This window comes from Heteronotia binoei, chromosome 9 (assembly GCF_032191835.1).
Source record: "Heteronotia binoei isolate CCM8104 ecotype False Entrance Well chromosome 9, APGP_CSIRO_Hbin_v1, whole genome shotgun sequence".
In the NCBI taxonomy this organism is placed as follows: domain Eukaryota; kingdom Metazoa; phylum Chordata; class Lepidosauria; order Squamata; family Gekkonidae; genus Heteronotia; species Heteronotia binoei.
Window position 1 is genome coordinate 104,980,598 of NC_083231.1, and position 16,773 is coordinate 104,997,370.

Here is a 16,773-nt window from a genome sequence, read left to right on the forward strand (position 1 = left end):
ACTGCAGTTGCTATTTTTCTTTCCCCATCTTGCCCAAACCAAGCTGAGTAGCCAAGCAAAGAAACAGGTGGGGGTATCACGGTTGAGTCTCACAGTAAGCAGAACAAGCAGGGCAAAATAGGAACCCAGCTGCTCAGCCTGACCATCCAAGAGACAGGGAAAGGAAAGGGAGGGGGAGGCAGAAGAGGAGTTTCTGATGCACTTAAGGTCTATAGACTCTTGAATGATTTTTTTCATCAATGTCACTGAGCGGTCAGGCAAGTTTCTGTACTCTTCTCTAAAGTTGCACCAAAGGATATCACAGAAATAATTTCTGTTCATACAAGTATACATGAAAGTTGTGTTGTTATTCTGTTTTACACTATATTAATTTTGTACTGCTATTTTTATGCCAATAAGGGACTTTTTACAGGAAAAGAAAAGGGAGGGGGAGACAAGAGGAGTTTCTTCCTGCTGCTCTGCGCCCCACCCCCTCCCAGCTGAAGGAAGGAAATTGCATTTCAGGGCGTCAGGGGTCTGAGACGACGTGGCTTACCAAGTCTTTTAAAACTAGGTACTTCTCGGGGGTGGGGGGGAGGCAGCAGTGGGGTGGGGGGGGTTTCAAATCTGATGGGGGTGCTACCCCCAAAGCCCCATTGCTGGTTACAGCCCTGCCTCCCACTGTTATCCCCTAAGCATCAGAAATACAGAGCATCATTACCCCAGACACAGTGTTCTATCTATACCTGGTGGCTAATAGCCACTGATGGACCTCTGCTCCATATGTTTATCCATCATGAACATTTGGCCTAAGGAATCCTCCTGCATCTTCAAAAGCTACCCTAGGTGATCATCAACACCCCCTTCTTCCCTACCATGTTCACTGGTGACAGGTGCGATGTATTTAGAATGCAGCCTAATTAGGGAATCATGAGCCCCTGTTCTGTAGACCAGGGTTTCCCAAACTTTTCTTTCCTGTGACCCTGTTATTTTTACACTTCTCCTTCGTGGCCCACTAAAATTTGGGGGTGGGGCTAGGAGACTTTGGGGGTGGAGCCAGGAGACAGGAATTATGTCATTCCCATACAATACTAGGGCCAATACTATACAATACTAGGGCCAAGTGATGTCACTTCCGAGGCACACTGAACCAAAACTCCACCTTTTCCTGTGATGTCACTTCCAGGGCACTCCCCCAAACCTGCCTTTTCTTTGAAAGTAAATTCATTTTCAGAAAAATCTCTCTGAAACTCATGCTGAGCCAAATTGGGGGTGGAAAGTGGGCGGTCCTCTCTTTTCACCCCCACACCTGCATGCACCTATCTGTGTATTCTTCTCCAGCTTGCAAGCACTCCTAATGCCCATGTTCAATTGCCTGCACCACCTACACATCCCTTTCTCAACAACACTGGCCAGTGTATGCAGTTGGGAGTGCTGTTGCCATTGCCATCGGGAATGCCAGCACTGTGTAGCACCCACACTGGGCCCTGGCAGTTGCTCTACCTCAAAATATGCTGACACATTTAGTAGGCCCTTCCTTCAGCTGCTACTACTGGAACCCTTCCTCAAGCTACAACCAAGCTTGCTTGGTTTTAAGAAAATCTTTCAACAGCTATTTTTCATACTTTTCTTTGGTTGAAACACTGGGAAATTGCTGTGAAAGGTAACAGAGAATTGTACTTCAATTAATGAATTAATTTCAAGTTATATGAAGTTCATACAAGCTTTTCTGCAGTTATCCCAAAAAGGATATTTATGAGGGGCTTGCAGCTTTTTACTGGCTGTGTTTCCCATGCCTAAAACCAACCTGTTGTGCAGATACTTAGCCAGTGAACTTCTTTCATCCTTTTTAATATCTACAGGAGGAGTTTAATTTTGGTGTCAGCTGTTAAAAGCAGGACCAGTAAAATGGTGCCAAGTTCATAGTACCATCTCTTCCAGTGCTGTTGAGATATAACGCAGTAATCTCCAATAATCTCTTTCTGCCCCACACCTCTTACTCTCACTCACTCACACAGAAATGTCATAGAAGGCCACCTGGCTACAACTGGGGGTGCCAACTTTTCATTGGCAGAGTTCCTATGTCTGCAACAACAGCATGATAAACTTAAAAGTTTCATCCAGCAAAAATGGAAGTAAAGAAAGAAAGAGAAAGGGAAAGAATTAAATGGAAGGAAAGGAAAAGAAAGTCATGGAAAGAAAGAACATAAACATAAGAGGAGCCATGTTGGATCAAGCCAGTGGACTATACCGTCCAAAATTCCCTCATACAATGCCCAAAAAACACCAGAATGTCCACCAGTGGGGCCAGGGCACTAGAGGCCCTCCCACTGTTGCTTCTGCCCCCCCCCAGCACCAAGAATACGGACAGAGCATCACTTGCAGGGAAAGAAAAAAGGGGGTGTCCAAAGGGGGGGAAAAGCCTTCCTTGCCATCAGATGACCCCAGCCAGCAAAAATTCTGCCCAGGGGTCATTTGGTTAAAAAAAGGAGCTACTGGAATGCCACTCCCTGCCCCTCCCAGCTGATAAAACACACACACCCTTCTTTGCCACCCAGACCTCCCAGGGAAAGCTCCCCAAAAGAACATACTCTAAGGCACGTGAAAGTTCATACCTTGAAGAACACTTCATGGGTCTAAAGTGCCAATGGATGCCAGCTTTTCTCTCATACACTAGGAGCAGGGGATAAGAAAGGAGAGGCAGCCCAGCTCCTCTCTGAACAACACAGAGATGGGGTGGGGCTAGCTTTGCTGGGGGCGGGGCTAGCTTTGGCTTTTCTTGTGACCTGGTAGTGAGGCTTCTGTGGCCCAGTACCGGGTCACAACCCTACAATTGGGAATCACTGGTCTACAAGCATTTTGTGGCACTAAGCACTTCAGCAAATCAATGTATGGATATTGCTGCTTAGATGCGTTTTGTCTATATGGAATATATAGTCACCCTTGTATAATAATTGCTATATTGTATTGTGATAATCACTATTTTGAAAATTAATATTTAAATAAGTTTTTTGAATTAATTGTATGTTGGTTTCGTTAATTTGATCACGGTTTTTGGTTTGTATCCCACCTGGGGATTGGCAATGCTAGTCTCCTTCCACATAGGCTTTCCATTTCTTGGCGATGTGGTTAAGGAGTCCAGCCTCAGCTATCTGCACATTAAACAAAATAGATAAGAGGAAGTATTTCTTCACCCAAAGGGTGATTAACACATGGAATTCACTGCCACAGGAGGTGGTGGCAGCTACAAGCATAGACAGCTTCAAGAGGGGATTGGATAAACATATGGCGCAGAGGTCCACCAGTGGCTATTAGGCACAAGGTATAGATGGAACTCTCTGTCTGGGGCAGTGATGTTCTGTATTCTTGATGTTTGGAGGCGGCAACAGTGGGAGGGACTGTCCTGGCCCCACTGATGGCACCTGGTTTTTTGGCCACTGTGTGACACAGAGTGTTGGACTGGATGGGCCATTGGCCTGATCTAACATGGCTTCTCTTATGTTCTTAAATGCAGTGGGGGGTGGGGTGGGTTGGTTCAGAGGTACACCAGGCACTCCTTAGCACAAGATAGCTTCAGAAGGAAGCCATACTGGTTTGCTGTAGAACAGCTAGATTCGAGACCAGCAGCACTTTAGGGACCAACAAGATTTCCAAGGTACGAGCTCTGGTGAGTCCCTTTGTAAGGACCTCTGACAAAGGGAGCTTTGACTCTGGAAAGCTCATACACTGAAAATCTTGCTGGTCTCCTAACGTGCTGATGGACTCGAATCTGACTTTCTCTTAATGCAAATTACTGTTTAAAAACCCAAAATGAACAAATCTACTCATGTTTTAAAATTGGAAAAAATATGTTGGTTCATCTCTGCTTTTTAATATTTGGGAAATACATGGGAAGGAAACTAACCTTTACACAGTATGGCCAGATTTAAAGGCAAAATGCTACCCAGTGTTATTTCTGTGCTACTTGACATCTCACAGACTAGGCGTGATTCACAGTATCTCTGATTTATTGGTGGTTGATAGATCAAGATGAATAGCCATGTTAGTCTGTCTGTTGGGATACAAATTTTGTAAATAAATTAATACCTCTTACTTTGGGCCCTGGAGGCTCAGTTGCCACAAGACTGGCTTGTGCTGAAGTTTTCAGAAATGCCCAGATTAAAAGGATGATCAAGCAAAATGCTGCTTATATTCTTGTGAAGGAGGGCAGACTAAGTTCATAAAATCAATGGGAAATGGAAATGAATGCACATATCTTGGAGTGTTAAAGTCTCTTGTTTTACAGGCAATTGTATTTTTCTGTTTAGTTCAACGTTTGTGTACATGTGCAATATATTTGATAGGAGAGCAGCAGACATTTTCTGGATGCCTAAGGGGTAGGAGTTTTCATACTTGAAATCTAAACCTGTAGCAGGTTGTTAGAAACATAGAGCTGGAAGGGACCCCAAGGGTCATCTAGTCCAACCCTTTGCACAATGCAGGGAATTCACAGCTACCTCCTTCCCCACTCCCCGTGACCCCTGCTGTTTGCCCAGAGGAAGGCAAAAAACACCAAGGATCCTGGGCCAATCTGACCGGGAGGAAAATTCCTTCCTGACCTGGATGTTAGAGGGTTCCTTATGCGGACTTCAATGAAGTAGGAGAACACACTGCAATTTCTCATTCAGTGCTGTATTCATCTGAAGGTGTGTTATTTCTTTGTGATGTGATCCCACAGACAGAACACAGGAAGAGATAATACGCTAATTCAAACAACCAAAAAGAATGATTCCCAACGGTAAGTGGCTTCCACTTCTATTTTGTCTTCATGGGATAACACCGTCTCTATCTCTAATTACTTCTCAGGGAAGGGGGTTGCTTTGAGCTTTTCCTTGGCATAGGGTTGCCAGCTCTTGTTTGAGAAATACCTGGAGATTATGGGGGTGGTGTCTAAGGAGGGCAGGGTTGGGAAGGGGTGGGAGTTCAGTGCAGTATAATGCCATAGAGTCCACCTTCCAAAGTGGCCATTTTCTCCAGGTGAACTGATTTCTGTAGCCTGGAGACCAATTGTAATTCCAGGAGATCTCCAGCCACCACCTGGAGGTTTGGGAACTAATGCAAACCACAGTGTAAAGGTTGAGCAAAGTGAAAAACAACACTGTGTGAAAATATACTTCTAAAGATTCACTTATATCCAGCAGTTTAATACATGACTCATCACTCTATTACCAACTATACTCTAATTCCAAAATACTCATTTTCATCACATACATGTACCGGATTCTCTAAGAAAAGATTCATATGGCAGAGTCCTCATTTATGTGATCCTACACTTCTTCTTAAAGGTACAGTCATCCAATCCGTTGATGCAGAAATCATTCCATCACCACCCATATAACTCTCAGTGTTAATAGCTGCAAATCTGTCTTCTTTGGGGAAAAGCATGCAATATTAACCAGAAAGATATCTGTTAATCTTCATACCAGCAGCGCATGACTTCATGAATGAAATAACAGCAACATGAACCCTAGGTTTCAAGGCATGTTTCCATTGAGAAATCTTCCTCTGGCCACAATTTTAACGGAACTATCAAAGTTAACAACAGGAATTAATACAAAATATGAATCTTAACAAAGAAATACACAGCAAAATAACTCACCCCATACTGTACACAGCAAAATAACTCACCCCGTGCTTCAGGCTACAGCTCTCATAGCGTCGCATATTTCATCACAGCACATTCTCAAACTACCACCACAATGCAAGTTACTTAAATACAGAAGTATTACTAATGCCTAACACCTGTCATTATTAAAGACATATAGTCACATATATTTGAAACCTCCCTTTATGTAATAATAATAATAATAATAAACTTTTATTTATATCCCGCCCTCCCCGCCAAGGCAGGCTCAGGGCGGCTAACAAGACATGGTAAAACCATGATACAATAAAACAATATATAATATAATTAATAGTTTAAACAGTAAAACCAATAAAACAATATAACATAATATAATCAAATTGTGTATAAGATGGCTCGGTGTCATTGATGGGTTCCGTCTTAAAAAGCTAGCTGGAAGAGGACAGTGTAAACACATGGATCACAATTTAAACCACTCTTCCACAACTTTTCATAAAAACGTTGAGAGATCCAAGGAGGCATTCAAACACAAGTCTAAGGGTTCGCTTTTTGGAGCACAGGTTCCATATTAAACAGGGGGTGCAAGAGGCACCTATTGTGGCAGACTGTATGAAATCCTGCCTTGTTTTAGGATGGGCTAGACAGGGGCTTTGTGATTGCCGCAGCATGCTTTAAAGAGAACGGGCTTTCTCAAAGCTGATACTGCCACGCCAATTTCCCAATGTGATCCCACCCATTGACTACCTCCCCAAGGAAGGAGGACCTTTGGAAGAGCCTTGGGAAGCAGACTCACCTTACACAACCAAAGTATTATGGCTATTATGTTGTATATCTGGGAGGCTTTCCGGAGATATCTTTGTGCTTTCAAAACCTAGATGAATTCCAAGAAAGGAGCAAGATCTCTTGAAGCCTGGCAAGGCTTGGAAAGTGAGAGAGACATTTCAGTGCTCTTGGAGACTCAGCCCAGAGTTTCAGAGATGTCTGTTTTCCTTGCAGTTTTAGAGGTGGGGTAAGGTCCTCTTTTCCTCCCCAGCCCCCCTCACTTAGGCTATAGACAAACAGCCTTCTTCCTAATAGCCATCAGAAAGAATGAGGGTTTTGGCTTGCAGGTATGCAAAATCTTCTTTCTTTCAATTTTGGAATATTATGCCCACTTTTGGGAAGCAATATAAGAACTAGTTTTTTTTTTTTTAACAAGCCTGGAATATTCCACAGATATGCAGAAACTCTCCTGTAGTTAGGGTTGCCAAGTCCAATTAAAGAAAAATCTGGAGACTTTGGGGGCGGAGCCAGGAGACTTTGGGGCGGAGCCAGGAGACATTGGGGGTGGAGCCGGGAACAAGGATGTGACAAGCATAATTGAACTCCAAGGGAGTTCTGGCCATCACATTTAAAAGGACAGCACGCCTTTTTAAATGCCTTTCTTCCATAGGAAATAATTAAGGATAGGGGCACTATCTTTTGGGGCTCATAGACTTGGACCCTCTGGTCCAATATTTTTGAAACTTGGCGGGTATTTTGGGGAGAGGCACTAGCTGCTATACTAAAAATCTGGTGCCTCTACCTCAAAAAATAGCTCCCCCAGAGCACCCAATACCCATGGATCAATTCCCTATTATTCTCTATGGGAATCGTTCTCCATAGGGAATAATAGAGTGCCTAGTAGACAGGTAAAAAAAAGAGCCTTTAAAACTACTTGTGTGTATTCAGGAGATTCTGAAAACCATTTATTGGATTAGTAGCTTGCTCGGCCAAGCCTGATGATCAGCAGGAAGGTTGGGGGCAGAGACATTGTGAGTATGATGATGTCACTTGTAGGGGAAACCTGAAAATGACAGTGACTCTAAGAATCGCTGGAAACTTTACAATAAAACCAGAGTTTCTGGCAACTCCTAGGGCTACCTGCTGTCACTTCCAAGTTTGTCCAGCAAATAACATCATGCCTGCAACACCACCTTTATACATTTCCCCCACCCCCAGGCAACAGGAGCTCCAGGAGAGGGATCCCCCACCCCAACAGGAGGAATGGCATCCCTCAGATTGTGTCCACTCTTGTTTCTTGTCCTTGTTGCAAAGAACATATCTCAAACTGATCTGTACTGGAGACAGGTTATAGGCATCTGAAGAAATGAGCAGCGAGTCAAGAAAGCTTATACCTTACCAAAAATCTTGTTAAGGTGCTACTAGCCTCTTACACTTTTCTACTGATCTGTATTGGGTACGCCTTGTAAAATACATCACTACCATCTTGAGGCAAGACGAGGAAGGGTCTAGACTGCCAGGTTTGTGAAGTTTGCTAATGGTTGATCTAGATCAGTTGGCTTGGAGTATGGGTGTGGGATGTTTGCTGGCTGTGACTAAAGTATAATTTTCTTTCCTCTTGTCCTTCAAGAAACTGAAGAGCCTAAGGCTCCACCCCAGGACTCTGCACTCAACATTCTCTTCATGAATCCCACGTTCATATATGTTACAATGGGTGTGACTGCAGTAATGTTCATTGTGGCTCTTGTGACATTTTCACTGTGTAAGTGGAACTCACCAGCCTAGCTTTACTTCAATGTCGGGAACTCTTTCCAAATAGGGTTGCCAGCCTCCAGGTGGGGCGTGGAGATCTCTTGCTTATAGAACTGATATCCAGCTGGCAGAGATCACCTTCGCTGGAGAAAATGGCAGCTTTGAAGGGTGGACTCTATGGCATTGTACCATGCTGAGGCCCCTCCCCTCCCCAAACCCCATCCTCTTCCAGATCCACTCCCAAAGTCTCCAAGTATTCTCCAACTCAGACTTGGCAACCCTATTTCCAAAAGAATGAAACAATCCAGTCTCTATAAAGCCTTTTGATTTCCTATTGTTTTCTATGATTCAGTGGAGCAAATGAGACTATATTCTTGCTGATGAGTTATTGCTCTCTCAGACCCTTTAGCAACATCACACAGACCAACAGTGCTTGACCAATCAACCAGCCCAACCCTCTGTCAACCGGCGAGCTCAGTCCTGTATTGCAATTCCCTGCTCCTCCAAGGCCACTTCCTTGGTGAGACAACTCTTCTCCAGAGTAGATTTTTATAGGGAGCTCTGCGATGTGGGGACTGACCAAAAGGGCAGGTTCACAGTCTGGGGGGCTGCATGACCCTCCTTTGTTTCTTGGGAATCAGACCGTGGGGGCCTCAGAAAAACTTTAAAATACTATTGTAGAAACATTGGTATCGTTAAGTATCTGTGAGAACACAGCTTTCTCCTCATAATGCTTGGAAATTGTGTTCTTCGTAAAATCTAGACCAGAAGTGTAAAACTCATTTGCTATGAGGGCCGGAACTGACATAAATGAGACCTTGTTGGGCCGGGCCATGTGCGTCATAAAATGTAATGCCAGGTAATGGATATGTAAACTTTATAAAGGACACAGACAAATACAAAGAAAGATTAAAAAAAAAAAGAAGCTTAAAACATGGCTTCCGGTCTGGGAATCGAGCTGAGCTGACGTCCCCTGAATAGAGGGAAACTTAAGTCTCTGTTCAGGGTAGTAAAAAGCCTTTCTTTGGCTTTCTGCCTACATTTCTCAGGTAGAGATTTGTCCAGGATACGCACAGCAACTCAAAGAAGGTTAACCTCGGATAATAGGGGGTCTCGGAGGAGACTTTTTAGAGGCTTTGAGGACCACCAAAGAAGAGTGGCGTTTTCATCATCTACAGAGGCTTATGGAGCCATTCAATTGGCTTAAGCTCAACAAGATCCCAATCTCTTTTGAAACTGATAAACATCTGATACTGGGGAAGACCGAAGTTAAGCTGCATAGCTGTGGAGAGGTACTGATTATAATCTCTCGCTCCGGGACGCTTTTAAGCTAATTTAAATAACTTTGGAAGGTGGGAAGGAGTGAACTAGAAAGACAGGAAAGTGAAGAAAAGAAAGATTGAAATTTAGACTTTGTTAAATTAAAGATTTTGCTAGAAATTGTGAAAGAAAAGAATTGTTTGAAATACCTGTGGTGACTGACGAAAGCATCGGTGTCACAGCTCTGCACTCTCTGCAATCAGCATAGTAAGCATTTCAAAGATCGTGAGACTTGGAGAACACTGAGAATGAGAATTGGGGCCTAGAGAAGCAGGAAGTAAGAACCGAAGTAAGACTAACAAAGACTGTGAGATTTGGATACCCTTGAGAACGAGATTTGGGGCCTAGCACAACAGGAAGCAGTAAGATAAGGGAGAGGAGCAAGAAGAAGGCCTACACTAGGAATTCTGTTCATAGAGAAATTGTGATCGCCATTTTGAAGAAAAGAAAATTGCTAAAAACTGTTAAAAATCAATATTTAAGCTCAGAAAGGTCGGAGAACGGCAAAATTAGTCTCATTTTAAAGGGCAAGCCCTAAGCTATTGGATTTGGTGATTGATATTTGATTTGGAGACTTTAAAATTGTCATAGGGTTTTTTTATGTCAGAACAAAGACCAACTCGTGCAAGAGCTCTTTCTTTGGAAAAAATGCAAGACCAATTAGATGCTATGGAAGCTAGGATCATGAAAGGTGTTGAGAAGATGTTAACATCTTGCAAAAAAGAACTTAAGAAAGATATTGGAAATCTTAAAAAGGAAATGGAAGATTTCAAAAATGAAGTGGTGGTGGTGACAAATAAAGTCCATGATGTTGAGGAGAAAGTTAACGTACATGCTTCCACCTTATTAAAGTTGCAAGAGAAGGTAACAATACATGACTGCAGATTAATGGAAACTCAAGTGCATCTGAGAGGAGTACCTGAAGGGGAGGGAACTGATTTAATGGAATATATGGTGAAAATATTTGCTGATTTTTTGGAGGAAGATCCTGAAAAGGTTAGAATCATGTTTGATAGGATGTACAGAATTAACTCATCATATGCAAAAGACAAAGGCTTGCCAAGAGACATAGTCATAAAATTAATGACAAAAGACATGGCAGGGAAAATTTTGAACAAAAATTTCCAAAAGACTTTGATAGTGGAAAGGAGCAGAGTTAGAATAATAAAAGAGCTGCCAAGACAAGTGATAAATGACAGGAAGAATATAAGAAATTGACAGAGAAGCTATGTGCTAAGGGAATGAGATACAGATGGATAATTCCTGAAGGTCTGAGCTTCGAGCTATGTGGAAAAAGGATTACAATCAGGAATGAGCATGAGATGTGTAGCTTTTTTGAAGAAAATAAAGACTTTGCATCATGATGGATTACAAATTATTTTCTTGGAATGTAAATGGACTAAATTCACCACAAAAAAGAAAAGCAACATTTCATTGGATTAAAAAGCAAAAGTGTAATATAATTTGTCTACAGGAAGTTCATATACAACAAAAGGATTACAAATTTTTATGGAATAAACAATTAGGGCTGGAATTTTTTTCATTGGCGGAGCAAAAGAAAAGGGGTGTGATTTTTTATATTAAGGAACAATTAGAGCCAAAATTCATATTTAAAGACAAAGATGGAAGATATGTGGCAGTGGAAGTAGTGATTAATGCAAAGAAAACGTTATTAGGACTATATGCGCCAAATGGCGCAAAAGATGTTTTTTTAAAGACATTATTCGACAGTTGGATGAAGTGTCTTATGACCAGATCTTGGTGATGGGTGATTTTAATGGAACAATAAAGAACAATATAGATAGGTCTGGCCAAAAGAATAATAACAAGGAAGGGAAACTACCAAAATCTTTTTTTGAGTTGGTTAAGCAAGAAAGTTTGGAAGATATTTGGAGAAAATTTAACCCTGAAGTAAGAGACTATACTTTTCAGCAAGACATAATACTTCCTCCAGAATTGACATGTTATGGGGCTCTAAAGAGTTGGGCCTCATAACTAGAAAAGTAGAGATTCTAACAAAGATATGTTCAGATCATAATCCAATATCTTGGGCTACAAAATTGCAAAGGAAAACAAAAGTTGGAGAATAAATGAGGATTTGTTACAAGATAAAGATACTGTGACATTCCTAGAAAAAGAAACCAAAGCTTTCTTCCAAATAAATGACACTGATGATATAGAATTCCAGATGGTTTGGGACACTTATAAAGCAGTAATGAGAGGAATATTGATCACATTAAATAATAAGGACAAAAAAAGAAGGAAAAACAGAGATTGGACATCCAGAATGAGATAAAGAAAAAAGAAGGAAAATTGAGAAAATAACCAGGGAAAAAGAAAATTATAAGGGAAATTACTATATTACTGTCACGGCTGGGGCCGGGTCAGGCAAAGTCCAGAGGCAGTCCGAGGTCTGTAGCCAGTAAGCAGGAGGGTCTGAGGCGCCAAATCCAAATCAGTGTACAAGTATCGCAGGTCCGAGGTCCAGAAGCCGAGGTCAGGGAGTCCAGAAGTCAAAAGCCAAAGTCAGGGAGTCAGGAACCAAAGTCAAGCCGGAGTGGATGCTAGGATGTCAGGGAGATGACTAGTTGCTTCCACAAAGCCTCCTCCCAAAGCCCACAGCTATATAGCCCTCTGCTGGCTGTTGCCCGTTTGGGCTAATTGCTGGCTCAGGGAGGCAGCCAGGATCCTGTCATAACTCAAGCATCCTTGCTCTTAGGAGGGCCAGAATCCTCTCAGAACTCAGGGCTCAGGGAGCGTCTTGCTTGTGAGCGTGCCGCCCTCCTCCGATCCCTGAGGTCCTGCCGGAGGCGGTCACGCACACGAGCCACCCGAGAGGGCGAGGCAGGGGGGCTGGGATCTTCTCCAGCAGGAGGCAGGGGCACTGGTGCAGGTGGCAGGGGCACAGTTTCCTCGTCAGACTCAACTTCCTCTGCAGGGTCCCCAGCACCCATGACACTATCCCCCCCCCAGGGCCCCCCTCCGTCGAGGGACCTGGAAGGTCGGGGTGGTCGTTGTGGAACCGGTGCACCAAGTCCGGGGCATGAAGATTGTCCTCGGGCTCCCAAGACCGGTTTTCTGGGCCATATCCCTCCCAGTCCACCAGGTATTGGAGGCCTCCACGATGGTACCGGGAGTCCAGGATCTGGCGCACCTCATATTCTTCCTCGTCATCCACCAACACCGGTGGTGGCGGCGGTGGGCAAGGAGGCCGAGCTGGGTCAGGGGGTGCAGCTGGAACAAGGAGGGAGCGATGGAACACAGGGTGAATGCGGAGGTGGGGTGGCAACTGGAGCCTGAAGGCGACGGGGTTTATTTGGTCCGTGACGGGGTAGGGTCCAATGAACCGCGCATCCAGCTTGTGAGACCGACCAGGCCGGCGCAGGTAGCGAGTTGAGAGCCACACCTGATCCCCTGGCTGGATTGGGGGGCCTTCCTGCCTCTTCCGGTCCGCAGCCAGTTTATAGGCTTCCTTGGCCCGCTGTAGCTGCTCCCGGAGCAAGTCTTGGCTGGCGCGGAGTTCTTGCAGGTAGGCCTCGACGGCGGGGACATTTGTGGGTGGCAGGATCGCCGGGAAGAACCGAGGGTGGTACCCGTAGGTTGCAGCAAACGGGGTCATTTGGGTGGACGAGTGGACCGCGTTGTTGTATGCAAACTCCGCTAGAGGCAACAGACTGGTCCAGTCGTCCTGCTGGTAGCAGGTGTAACAGCGGAGATATTGCTCTAGCGTGGCATTGGTGCGCTCTGTCTGACCATCAGTCTGTGGGTGGTAGGCTGAGGACAGGTGCACTCGAGTACCCAGGCTGGAATGGAGGGCTTGCCAGAACCGAGAGGAGAACTGGGGGCCCCGGTCTGAGATCAGGTGGGCTGGGAGTCCGTGCAGACGAAAGATGTGTTGCAGGTAGAGCTGGGCTGTCTCCTGAGCTGTGGGAAGTTTCGGACACAGAATGAAGTGGGCCATCTTGGTAAATAGGTCGACGACCACCAAGATGCAAGTCTGACCTTTGGATCGTGGGAGTTCTGTAATGAAGTCCATCGAGATGGTGTCCCAGGGTCCTGAGGGTGCGGGCAAGGGCTGTAACAACCCCGAGGGTTTGGCCGGGACGTCTTTGGCCCGCCGACAGACATCACAGGAGCTGACATAGCGGGCAACATCGGAGCGCACTCGTGGCCACCAGAATTCTCGCGTCAGCAAGTGGGTGGTCTTATGCTGTCCAAAGTGCCCGGCGGGTAACGAGTCATGAGTCAGGCGTAGCACTTCTGCCCGCAAGGGCCCAGGTGGCACATAGAGGCGTTCGCGGTGTAGCAAGAGACCGCCTCGAGTCGTGAACTCGCCTGCTGAGTCGTCTTGGAGTGCCTGGAGGTGTTGCTGGACCCAGGGATCGTTGGCCTGGCTAGCACGAATGTCCTCCACGAGTGTGGGTGAAGTGGAGGTGGCTGCAAATACTGAGGGCGGCAGGATGGGAGCAGCGGGCGCGGCCTCAGTTGAAGCAGGGGCGTATTCCGGTTTCCGGGACAGCGCGTCTGCTTTCCGGTTCTGGGTATGGGGGATGTAGGAGATCCGGAAGTCAAAGCGAGAGAAGAATAGGGACCACCGGATCTGGCGCTGGTTGAGACGGCGGGTGGTCTGGAGGTGCTCTAGGTTCCGGTGGTCAGTGAGCACTTGAACAGGGTGGCGAGCCCCTTCGAGGTAGTGCCTCCAAACCTCAAAAGCCGCCTTGATCGCGAGCAACTCCCTCTCCCAGATGGTATAGTTCCTTTCCGCAGCCGTGAGCTGGCGCGAGTAATAGGCGCAGGGCTGGAGTGGCTGAGACGGCTCCTCGCGCTGGGACAGCACTGCTCCCAGGGCCACGTTGGAGGCATCAGCTTCCACCGTAAAGGGAAGCTGGGGGTCAGGGTATCTCAGGAGTGGCCCGGTGGCAAAACGGGTCTTCAGGGTGGAGAAGGCGTTATCGGCCTCTGGGGACCAGCAGAAGGGTTCTTTGGGGCGGAGTAGTTGAGTCAGGGGTGTTGTCAGGGAGGCATAGGCCGGGATGAATTGCCGATAGTAGTTGGCAAAACCAAGGAATCGCTGCAGGTCTTTGCGATTCTGAGGAGCCTGCCAGGTCAGGACCGCTTCTACTTTTTTCGGGTCCATGAGGATCCCTTGCGGGGACACAATGTGACCGAGGAACTCGACAGAGCGCAGGTTGAAGTCGCACTTCTCCAGCTTGGCGTAGAGGCCATGGGTTCGTAGGCGCTGCAGGACCTGGCGGACGTGCTCGGCGTGCTGGGCAGGATTGCGGGAGTAAATTAGGCTGTCATCTAGATATATGATTGCGAAGCGGTCGAGCAGGTCCCGGAATATGTCGTTCATGAACCTCTGGAAGACAGCGGGGGCGTTGGTCAATCCGAAGGGCATCACCAGGTGCTCGTACTGCCCGTACCGGGTCCCAAATGCGGTCTTCCATTCGTCTCCAGGTCGTATGTGCACCAAATTGTACGCTCCACGGAGGTCCAGCTTGGTATAGATTTGGGCCCCCTTTAAGCGATCCAAGAGTTCAGGGATCAGTGGTAGAGGGTACCGGTCGCGGATGGCCCGGTAATCATTGCACAGCCGGAGCTCCCCACTTTTCTTCTTCACGAAGAGGACTGGAGCAGACAGGGGAGAGGTTGAGGGTCGGATGAAGCCGCGTTTCAGGTTCTTATCTAGGAAGTCTCGCAGAGCGGCCAACTCAGGCTCCGACATTGGGTACAGACGCCCCACCGGGAGTGGTGCCCCAGGTACCAAGTCAATGGCACAGTCATAGGGCCGGTGAGGGGGAAGCTGATCCGCTCCCGTCTCTTCGAAGACATCGGCAAAATCCGCATACTTCTGAGGGAGCTGAGGACCACCACTCGGGATGCCAGCTGCCAGAGTGGTGGGAGGAGTCAGATGGGGGCATGGGTCTTGGAAACGTAGTTCCTGCTGGGCCCAGTCCACGATGGGGTTGTGCAGCTTCAGCCAGGAAAGGCCCAGAATCAGTGGGAAGCGAGGCATGCGGGCGACATTAAACTGCAGCTGTTCTTGGTGCTGCTGGACGTGGAAGGTGATGGGACAGGTCTCCTGGGTGACAGGCCCAGAACGGAGGAGGCGCCCGTCAATAGCCTCCACCAGCGACGGAGTCTCTTTTGTCTGCACCGGGATCTGGTGCTGTTTTACAAAGGCGGCATCTATAAAACAGTGGGCTGCTCCCGAGTCCAGCATGGCATACACGAACAGCCAGCGTTCGTCAGGCAGACGGAGTTTGACTGGTAGCAGGAACGGGCCCGGGGTATCAGCCCACTGTTCGGAGGACCCAGCTAGTCGCCCCAGGCTGGGGGGTCCACTTACGCCTGGGGCTGCCCTTTTGGCGGCGGTGGCGGTGAAGGCCCGGGTATCTGATGCTTAGCAGGGCAGCCAGAGGCATAGTGGCCTGCCGTGCCGCAGTAGAGGCACAGATTCTGTGTGCGGCGTCTGGCCTTTTCCTCTGGGGTCAGGCAGGGTCGAGCAGCTCCAAGCCGCATAGGCTCGTCCTCGGCGCTGGTACGAGCTGAGGATGGGCGAGGAGCCAAGTGGCACGGCGCAGGGAGCTGGCGCCCTCTGGTCTTGGCTTGGCGGCGACTTTCCAGGCGGCCATCGATGCGGAGGCAGAGGGTGATAAGTTGTTGAAGCGTGGGTGGTGGCTCCACCCTGGCCAGTTCATCCAGGACCTCCTCTGCCAACCCCTCGGTAAACTGGTCCATCTGGGCAGCCTCATTCCACGCCAAGTCTTGGGCCAGGAGCTTGAATTCGGTGGCATACTGAGCCACCGAGGATTTGCCTTGTTTCAGTGCCCTGATCTTCCGGTTGGCTGTGGCTGCTTGGACTGGGCTAGAGAAAGCAGCAGACAGGTGGGCCTCAAACCCTTGGTAATTAGTTAGTAGGGGAGAGGATGCGACCAGCAAGGGTGTGGCCCATTTGGCCGCCTGCCCCTTTAACAGACTGATGATGAAACACACCTTTGTCTTGTCATTGAGGAAGTCCCGTGCTCTCAGTTCAAAGTACAGCCGACACTGTGCTAGGAAGGCAGGAAATTCTTCCACGGCACCCCCAAATCTGTCAGGTGGGGAAACTGGGCACTTGGCTGGAGCACTGGCCGCAGGTTGTTGCTGCAAGTGCACTACTGCCTGTGTTAGCTGCTGTACCTGGGCTTGGAGCGCAGCCAGTAGTTCTGTGGTTTCACTTGCTTCAGCATCCATCCTGTGGAGTGGGTGTTTGTCTGGTGGAAGCAATCTGTCACGGCTGGGGCCGGGTCAGGCAAAGTCCAGAGGCAGTCCGAGGTCTGTAGCCAGTAAGC

The 16,773-nt window shown here is 47.2% G+C and overlaps 1 protein-coding gene across 1 annotated transcript in view; it reads left to right on the top strand.

Moving 5' to 3' along the window:
* The first annotated feature begins 437 nt into the window (after positions 1-437).
* LOC132577093 (killer cell lectin-like receptor subfamily B member 1B allele B) overlaps positions 438-16,773 on the top strand; it is a 58,730-nt gene continuing 42,394 nt past the window's right edge. The window contains exons 1-2 of the mRNA XM_060246567.1: positions 438-553; positions 4,697-4,756. Coding sequence (XP_060102550.1) covers positions 4,744-4,756 — 13 coding nt within the window. The 5' untranslated portion in view covers positions 438-553; positions 4,697-4,743. The remainder of the gene's footprint in view (positions 554-4,696; positions 4,757-16,773) is intronic.